Source organism: Triticum dicoccoides, chromosome 3A, assembly GCF_002162155.2.
Source record: "Triticum dicoccoides isolate Atlit2015 ecotype Zavitan chromosome 3A, WEW_v2.0, whole genome shotgun sequence".
Classification (NCBI taxonomy): domain Eukaryota; kingdom Viridiplantae; phylum Streptophyta; class Magnoliopsida; order Poales; family Poaceae; genus Triticum; species Triticum dicoccoides.
In genome coordinates this window covers 221,878,446-221,887,822 of record NC_041384.1, presented here as the reverse complement: position 1 = coordinate 221,887,822, position 9,377 = coordinate 221,878,446, and the positions used below count along the sequence as shown (strand labels likewise).

At 51.3% G+C, this 9,377-nt stretch overlaps 2 protein-coding genes across 2 annotated transcripts; both read left to right on the top strand.

Annotated features, from left to right (window-relative positions):
- Nucleotides 1-5,317: 5,317 nt before the first annotated feature.
- Nucleotides 5,318-6,960, top strand: LOC119272176. The gene is made up of 3 exons (XM_037553729.1): nt 5,318-5,408; nt 6,057-6,754; nt 6,846-6,960. The coding sequence occupies exons 1-3, from the start codon at nt 5,318-5,320 to the stop codon at nt 6,861-6,863; spliced, it is 807 nt and encodes a 268-aa protein (XP_037409626.1). The 3' UTR covers nt 6,864-6,960.
- LOC119267940 (uncharacterized isomerase BH0283-like) lies at nt 6,854-8,817 on the top strand. The gene is made up of 6 exons (XM_037549397.1): nt 6,854-7,092; nt 7,181-7,399; nt 7,485-7,775; nt 7,930-8,091; nt 8,182-8,265; nt 8,443-8,817. Exons 1-6 carry the CDS (start codon nt 7,063-7,065, stop codon nt 8,548-8,550), a joined length of 894 nt encoding a protein of 297 aa, XP_037405294.1. The 5' UTR covers nt 6,854-7,062; the 3' UTR covers nt 8,551-8,817.
- Nucleotides 8,818-9,377: the final 560 nt, after the last annotated feature.

Below are 9,377 nucleotides of genomic sequence, written 5' to 3'. Positions count from 1 at the left end.
CATTTCGTCCGTGGTAGTTTGTTTGGATCGGCGCGGACAAAAAAGCCGGCCCAACGTGCCGACCTAAACGGACACGCGTCCGCTTTCGTCCGCCTGCCGACCCATTCCCGACCCATTTTTAAAGCTGATTTGCGTCGGCGCGGACACAAGACGGACGCGCGCGCTCGCCCTCTTTCCTCACCGGGCCCGTTGGTCGGTGGCACATTGGATTCACACACTCGCCCGCCTGCTACGTCGTCGATGCCGCTGGCCATTTTTTCAGATTAAAATGGATACATAGATAGTTCTAGTGTACACAGATAAAAAAAAGACCACTGCTCGTCGCTTTCTGACTCCGACTCGGTAATGTCCTCCTCCGACGTTTGAAGGTAGGCGTCAGCAAGCTGCTCGTCTTCAAAGTCCCAACCTGATGTTTCTTGTAGCTTCAATTTCAATTGAGGTGCCTGCTTCCGCGAACGCTTGTCCTCCCGATAGGCAGCTCGCTCCCTCCTCATCGCGTCCCTCTCTGATCTCAATTGCTTATAGAACTGGCGCTCGTCGACGATGTCCTGCGGGTAGCCTCCTGGCCACAACACCAAGGCTTCCACGTCCTTCTCTGCGATGGTGAGGCGACGCTGCCGCCTCCGATGGACACGACGATCCTCGTCGGTGAAAAGCCGCGGGAGAGGCGCCAGATCCTGCGCCCACTGGCTCAACACGTTAGGAAAATTCATATCCCGACGAGGCCTCAGGAGGCGCCACGCTGCCACGTCATGCGCGCGGGCCGCCTCCTCTGCGGTGTCGAAGGTGCCGAGGACAAGACGTTTCTCGCGAAACCAGATCTCGGCGGAGAAGGCGCCGGAGCGGCGCTCGCGGACTCCGCGAAAATCCGAAGCGCGTAGGCAGCAGATCGACATGGTGGCGTAGAGGCGGCGAGAGTGGGCGGCCGATAGAGTGTGGAGGGAGTGCCTTCTTTTATAGCGAGCGCCGGCCGCGGCGCGCACGCGAACCTTTCCCGCGCGCTGGAGCGCCAAAACCAGCGCGCGCGAACCTTTCCCGCGTGCTGGAGCGTCAAAATTAGGGCGATGGCATGATGTTAAACGCGCGCGGTCATGAAAATGGGTCGATCCGTTGGGCGCACTGCCGACCCAAAACTAAAAGAGGGCGGACGGCGAGCGGGCGGCCAACCCAAATGGACAAAAAGCGGACAAAAACGCCGTCCGTTTGGGTCGGCCCGTTGGAGTTGCTCTTACCGCTTCTGATTGCTTTTCCCGATCTCGGCGAGAATCACACCGTAGTCACGCCTGCATCTCAAAACTCGGTACTTCCTCTGGATCAACAACCAACAACCTCCGGACAACCTAGCTCATGATACCACTTATTAGAATGAATTCGAGGCATACCGTTGATCATCCAAGACCAAGCAATCACACGAGCATGACACCAAGATTTGTTAACGAGGTTCACCGATATGGCTACATCCCCGGGGCTTGACTATGGCCGCTCCTCCCGATGACACCGCTACAATACCGCACCCGGTCGCCCTGGACACCGGCACATGCCGCCGGCTTCCCCTGCGTTCCGGTGCTATTATGTTGGCATAGGTTACATCGTGTGTCTAGTCCCGCTATATATGAGAGGCATAGGATACAAGTGTTCTACTAGGACACGACTCCATATCCTATCTAAACACAATACAACTACAAGTCCAACTACAACCTATCTTGTACACTATATTCGACACAACTCCAACAGATGCAAACCTGAGAGAAATTGGTTGGTGGAAGGGAATGCACCTCGAAGTTTGAAGCAATGGCGCAGCAAGATTATCGAATCCGACCACCACCTAATGATAGCGAGTGATTTGTCGAAGAACAAGAATGACACAGTGCGGGCGGCAAGGAAGCGGACAAAGAGGAAGATGCGGAGCCGAAATGAGAGACATGGCCAACAAGACTGGCACACATTTCCAGCTCCTTCGGGCTATATAGTCACCCCGCCACCCCCATGTCAGTCCCGCGATTGACAGAGAAAGATTGAATGGTTGCTTTGACGACGTGGCAAACGATACAATATCAAGATTCATACGGGTGGATCCGACGTTATACCTTGCGTCGCATAACAAACATTCTCACGAGCGTGAGCTTTATATCTGGACAATTAGAATTTTTACAAAAATGTTGTTACTCTCGCAAGCATACGACTCATCACAAAATAAAGAAATAGCAACATCGTGTATTCGATCTTTCCAAACAATAGAAAGAGTAAGGATTTCATGTTTAATATATAAATAAAACATAGAGGGTATTCATATACTAAAACATAAGGAAATAGGAACATCATGTATTCAATCTTTCCAAACAATAGAAAGAGTAAGAATTTCATGTTTAATATATAAATAAAACATAGAGGGTATTCATATACTAAACATAAAGAAAGAGGAACATCGTGTATACGATCTTTCCAAACAATAGAAAGAGTAAGAATTTCATGTTTAATATATAAATCAACTCATTTGATTTCTGTAAATATTATTTCATGTGTGTATAGAGGGTATTCATATACTAAAACATGAATCAAATAAGATATGGATTAAAGAAAGATTACTTCTTCTGGATCCTAGATTAATCAAATAAAGAAGTGAATTTTCAAATTTCTAAATATTCAATAAGGAATAAATATAATAAACGTGTGTGGAATTAGTTTTTTTTAGTGGAAATTGGGATAGATATAGAATAAGAGCTTATGGGATTTTGGAGGTTAAGGGGGAGTTTCTAAGTCAAACGTCCATTCTTCTTTGCAAATTTATCTACTCCCTCCATTCCTAAATATAAGTCTTTGTAAAGGTTCCACTATGAACAATATACATATGTATATAGATGTATTTTAGAGTATAGATTCATTTATTTTACTCTGTATATGGTTCATAATGAAATCTCTTCAAAGACTTATGTTTAAAAACGGAGCGAGGAGTTTGTGGCTCGCCAAAGTTCTTATCACGACTAATCTCAGCAAAAAAGACCATTCAACGTCATGAGAGAAAAAAGAGTTATTTATTGGCAACGAAACAGACACAATGTTATAACTGACCAAAGCCTAAGTTAAGAGTATCTACAGCTGGACGCCTCAAGCCTACCTCATACGTTTGGGCGAGCCACCCGGTCATTGCTCGGTCGTGAAATTTTAACCTAGACGGGCGGTTCAAACAGGCCTCAAACGCCCGTGCTGACCGGTACCCCTCATATCCATTTCAAATATGAGACGGATATGGGACGCCCGGGCACGCTCGTCACGTCGAACCCGACAGTCCACCCTTCCACAAATTACACCAAATTCACCCCAAGACCTGCTGGATCCATTTGCTATCTCCTCTCTTCTTCCTCCTCTGAGTCGTCCGTCTTGCAGCTCCGCCACCGCACGCGCTCCGCGGCCATTCCTAGCCTCTGCGCCACCAGCTTCGGCAGAGTAGTCCTCTCTCCCGTCCTCGCCGCGGGGGACATCGTCGCCAGCCCAGACGCTACCCTGCACGTTCGACAACTCTATGGTCCCGCCTTGCGCTTGATGTGTTTGACACATTGTCTGACCGCATTTTTTGTGATTTTATTAGGGAAACCGATGAATTCTGATGATTCGTCGGACGAGGGGTATGGACTGATGGAGATTGATCAAATGATTCAAGATGAGTTCTTCGATTCCTTGAATTCGGACGAACAAGTGGACATGATCATGCTCATGAGCATGCAAGAGGAAATGGACCGGCAAGCGGTACATATTCTCAACTTCAAGAGCTCAATCAAAGGGAGAAGAGTGATCAATCGGGATAGGGTGTCCGGAGCAAAGCTACTACACAGGGACTACTTTACTCCTAATCCTACTTTCCCGGATGATCTATGGTTTCTTCACGGTTCTCGCATGCGGAAACCGTTGTTTTTGCGCAATGTGGAGGGAATGGAGTCACACAATGACTACTTCAAGCTCACAAGGGATTGTTGTGGACAACTCTCTTTCTCTGCCAAGCAGAAGTGCACGGCTGCTCTGAGGATGCTTGCACTTGGTACTGCTGCAGATGTCATTAGTGAGATGGGCAGGGTGTGGGAGAGCGCGTTCTTGAAGACTACTGTCAAGTTTGCCCGAGCAATGGTGGAGGTGTTTGGACCTGAGTATCTCACAGAACCAAATGTGTAGGACACGAAGAAATTGTTGGCTATTGGAGAGGCAAGGGGGTTTCCAGGAATGCTCGGATCAATTGATTGCGTGCATTGTCAGTGGAAGAACTGCCCCCAAGGTTTGCGGGGAATGTATCAAGGTCACACCTGATAGGCCACCATCATACTAGAAGCGATGGCATCACATGACTTTATGAATTTGACATGATTTTTTGGAATGTCGGGTTCTCACAACGAAAATCAACGTACTTCAACGATCTTCGGTGTTTAAGAGGCTTTGCAATGGAGAATCACCGCCGTGCAACTGCACCGTCAACGACTGAGAGTACAACATGCGATACTATCTTGCCGATGGTATCTATCCTCAGTGACCGGCGTTTGTGAAGACCGTATCCAAACCGCATAGCAATAAACATAGCCACTTTATAACAATGCAGGAAGTGACTAGGAAGGATGTGGAGAGGGCATTTGGTGTGCTTCAAACTCGTTGGGGAAATTGTGTAGCGCTGCAATGATGTGGGAATCAGAAACTTTGTGGTAGCTGATGACATGGTGTGTTATTCTACACAATATGATTGTCGAGGATGAGGATGATGGTGTAGCCCAAACCAAAGATTTTGAAGCACCTGGAGAACAAATTGAAATCCCGAAAGTCATGATGCAGCTCAGCTTATAAACTTTCTGTAGATGCATCGGAATTTTTGAGATCATCAGGTGCATACGCAGCTACTCAATAATCTTGTGGAGCACATGTTGACCACAATGAAAATCAAGGAGCTAAAGCTTCAGTTATGCAGTTAAAATAAAATTTGTGTAAAGACTATCTATACTTGGTACCAACATTTATTATTTACATGAGACATTGCTTTTTATAATCAATGTGCATGAATTTAAGAGACCGAATTTAATATATGTGGATGTCAGGAGCGAAATATGAGAGCCTATTTGAATGCGCTCGTGCACATGCTCACACGCGTCCGCGGACCCTATCGAATTTGTTTTTTTTGAATGTTGGCAGTAGATCTACCAAATTCATTGATCATGAGAAAAAGAGTTGGTTTAGTTTATAAGGGAAACCGGACCCAAAAACCATACAAACAAGGCCTTTCGGCAAACAACACACACATCCACAAGAGCCACAGGTCCCTCTGACTGGATCCACCTCCAGAACGATGCCCCCAAGAGAGAACGCGACGCCGAATAGCGCCGCCATCGTTCTATCTAAACTAGATCAAGGATTTCCCCCGGAGCACGTCAGGAAAGGCAAGATGAGAGCAGCTACATCGACGCCTCCAACGAGGAAGCGACGCGTGAAAGTGCCGCCATCGATGACTCCGGCCGTAACCGGAGTACGACTTTCGCCGGCAGTCTCACCTGCCTAGCCCGAACCTAGGATCCGACCAGCCTTCACACCGAACCACTACACCTGCCTCCACAGCCAACCGCACCTCCCTGGTAAGCTCGACGTGCTTCCAACCTAGCATCCACGGCCCCCACTGGACGAAGGATGCAACCCCCAGCAGCGCCATTCGTCTCCCATCAGAAGGATGCAACCAAACACGGCGCCATTCGTCTCCTCGAGGATGCAACGCATGCCGGCCATTCCTCTCCCGACGAAGGATGCAACAACCGCAGCAAGGCCATTCCTCTCCCTCCAGCCACCACCATCTCGTCCTCTCATCCAAAGCAGCGTCGAGCTTACCGAACCACCATCAAGAGGATGCAACACCGAGCAAGGATGCCATTCATCTCCCACAACTTCCCCTGCGCAGAGAACAACAAGCGCGCTCGCCGCCCCGGAACAAACTGCGGCCACCCAACTACACCGCCAAATGCAGCCTAGTGCGAACCGCAACTGCATCATGGCGCGAAACGCAGCCAGCAGTTGCGGACGACCAGCGAACTGACGAGCACCTAGGCCTTCCCCACACGCCCTCAGCACGGCCGCGCCGAATTTGCGCCATCTTGCTGCACACCCCCTCCACCTCGCGCTCCGGAGGCCTCGCCAGATCCGTGTCGCGCTGCTGCACTCCCCCCTCCACCTCGCGCGCCGGCGGCCGCGCCGGATCCGCGCCACCCACGCCGCCACAGGGCAACCGCCGCAGCCCCGCAGCGAACCCGGATCGGGCCCGACCCCTGCCCATGGAGCGTCGCCGCCGCTTCGATCCTCGCAGACGCACGCGCCAACCCGCCGCCGCGATTGCGGCTCTCCAGATCCGCGCGTGCCCGCATGGTGGCGCCCCTCAGTCCACGCGCGCCGCCCAATCTCCAGCGCGCAACGCCGCGCCGCCCAGCCTCCAGCGGGCGCAGGCCGCACCGCGCTCGCGCCCGACAGCGCCTTCCTCAGCCCAGGGGAGCAGCCCCGCGCAGCTCCTGTAGCAGGCGAGAGGAAGAGAAGGCCCGCCGCCGCCGACGTCGCGCGGGCTTTGCTCGGCGGTGCTCGCCGGCGGCGGCGGAGGGAGGGGTGGTGGGGATGCGACCTCCGGCGGCTAGGGTTTCGCGCCCGGGCCGCCCCGCGGGGGAGCGGCACGGGGCCGGGTCTAGCAGCTGTCCACCTATCGAATTTGTTAAGTCCGGCTGTGGATGCTCTAAACCATGGTCCCAGCCGGGTAACACAAAGTCTTGCTTCAGTCTGTGTCTAGTCCTAGGTGGTAAGAATTTCGCCAGTTCTATTGTTGTTCTCTAATTATCTTCGGGCAGGTAAGATGTCGTCGTTGAGGAAGGAAGCCTGCAAGTTCCATATCGTCACTGATGATTATTGCTCTGCCAACTCCCATCCATCAGCAGCTGATTTGACTAGCACCAGTACTTGCTGTCCTATAAAAACCTGCTCCTCCTCCGGTGCACGTCCGTACCGACAGATCACTAGCAGGCACACACACACACGGATTTGGAGCAGCTCAGATCATTAGCGGCCATGGTCAAGAAAGGAATCCAGTATGTCGTGGTCAGTGCTCTCTTCTCTTCTCCTCCATTTTCTTTCTCTTGTTGGCTCGATTGAGAACCGATGTCCACGCCGTGTGGTCTCGTCGCAGGTGGATGCCTTCACGGCCCAGCCGTTCAAGGGCAACCCGGCCGCGGTGTGCTTCCTGGAGGACGACGCGGCCGCTCCCGCGGGGGACGGGCGGTGGATGCAGTCCGTCGCCGTGGAGTTCAACCTCTCCCAAACGGCCTTCTTCTCCCGTGATTCGTCCTGCGCGGCCGACGCCGCCACGCCGCGGTTCCACCTCCGCTGGTTCACCCCCGTCACCGAGGTCGCCGCCTAGCCTCCCACCTGACAGGCACCCGCTGAATCAGCGTCGTTGCTCGCAGCTGATCCGTATACGCCGTCGTTTCCAGGTCGCGCTCTGCGGCCACGCGACGCTGGCCACCGCCCACTTCCTCTTCACGTCTGTCCTCGCGGAGCGCCATGGCGTGGTTGAGTTCGCGACCAAGTCCGGGGTCCTGACCGCCAAGAAGGTTCCTGCACCGGAGGCGGAGGAGCAGGGGACGCTGTTCATTGAGCTGGACTTCCCCATGAGTGATTATGTGGGCTGCGAGCCCGCCGACAAGCTGCCGTCCATCCCGGAGACGCTCAACGGCGCGCCCGTCGTCAGTGTTCACAAATCAGTGACCACCAACGACCTCATTGTACTGTCTCTTATCTCACTCGCTCTCTCTCTTCTTTTTTTTGCGTGCATAACCATGATTTTAAAAATTATTTCCTAGTACTAACTTAGAAACATAATTGAAGTAAAGAATTGTGTTTTTTAGATTCACCAAAAGAATCTGGCATGGCTTTCAGGTTGAACTTTCATCAGGAAAAGAGGTCGCCGATGTCCTTCCTAACATCGAAGAAATTAGAAAGTGTGCCGGCAGAGGTGTGATTGTTACAGCACCGGCGCCTGCTGGATCGGGTTATGACTTCTTCACACGCTTCTTCTGCCCAAAATTTGGGATTGATGAGGTACTAATACATAGTGATAGTGAAGCTGCTTTAACCATTTCACCCTAGTTCATAGTGCAAATCCATAACCTGTTCCCAAAATTTCTGTAGGATCCTGTATGTGGCAGTGCACACTGTGTTTTGGCACCCTACTGGGGTGGAAAGCTGGGGAAGCAAAAACTGATAGCGTTTCAGGTAATATAATGTTGCTTAATATGTTTTCGACAAGTGAACTACTATCATTTACTACAGTGATTCCTTTTTTGTGTGTGTGTGTGGGGGGAGGGGGAGGGGGGAGGAAATGCTACAGTTAGCGCTCAATCAACCAAACTATCATGTCAATTTCCATTTTTCTGTTCATTTCATCATCAGGTATCTCCAAGGAGCGGGACACTATACCTGGAGCTGGATATTGCGAATCGGCGAGTGCGGATTCAGGGAGAAGCCGTCACTGTCATGGCTGGGACACTCTTCGCCTAGCTAGCATATTGACAGTTCATGGACTTGCACTATGAACTTGGGAGAAATAAATATATTTGCTGCTATGTACTGGTCTAACAATCGATGGACCAGTTTATGGGAATAAACATGGATTATCTGAACAATATTAGGCAAAACAAGCTGCAGCCGCATTGTAGCACGTGCGAATCAATCTGCTACTCCTCAACCTTAGTTCAAAACATTTATCTCTACTCTCTATCTCTATGTAATATTAAAGGGAAGATTATTTCTCCACTAATTTTTGTCATCTGGTCAGAATAAGCCCACAAGCACTAACCAGCTCATCTAACCAAGCTAATGAATTCTTTAGATGTCTTCCAGTGTTAATGTATTTTACAACTCGATGCTTAGTCCTAAACAAACACAACATGTATCATGTTGAGTTGTAGTTTGTGTTGCATGTATTATGTGTTGTGACCCATCTCCTAGTTGTGTATAGTTGAGGTTGAGGTCTACCCTACACTTATATATACGTGTACCAGCATCTCATCAATACAACAATTATTGTATTGGCAAAACATCTCTCTACATGGTATCTATCGCAAGTCGATCCTAACCCTAGTCTAGCCGCCGCCGCCGCTCCTCCATCGCGCCGCCGCTCCCTCCACCCGCCGCCGCCGCCGGTTCTCTCCGGTCGTCGCCGCTGGTCCTTGCCGCTGCCGCGTCCTATCCTCTATGCGCCGCCGCCGCCGTAGGTCCTTGCCGCCGTCGCACCCAGTCGCTGCCGCCTCTAGCCGCCGCGGCCGCACCCAGCCACCGCTGCCGCCTCTAGCCGCCGCCGCTAGTCCGTGCCGTCGCCGCCGCTC

Excerpts from the sequence above, each read along its gene's own strand:
- LOC119272176 (XM_037553729.1), top strand. The coding sequence starts at position 5,318 with ATGCCCCCAAGAGAGAACGCGACGCCGAATAGCGCCGCCATCGTTCTA. Across the intron at positions 5,409-6,056 it reads CCCGGAGCACGTCAGGAAAG|CACCTAGGCCTTCCCCACAC; the intron begins GCAAGATGAGAG and ends CGAACTGACGAG.
- LOC119267940 (XM_037549397.1), top strand. The coding sequence starts at position 7,063 with ATGGTCAAGAAAGGAATCCAGTATGTCGTG. Across the intron at positions 7,093-7,180 it reads AAGGAATCCAGTATGTCGTG|GTGGATGCCTTCACGGCCCA; the intron begins GTCAGTGCTCTC and ends GTCTCGTCGCAG. Across the intron at positions 8,266-8,442 it reads AAAAACTGATAGCGTTTCAG|GTATCTCCAAGGAGCGGGAC; the intron begins GTAATATAATGT and ends TTTCATCATCAG.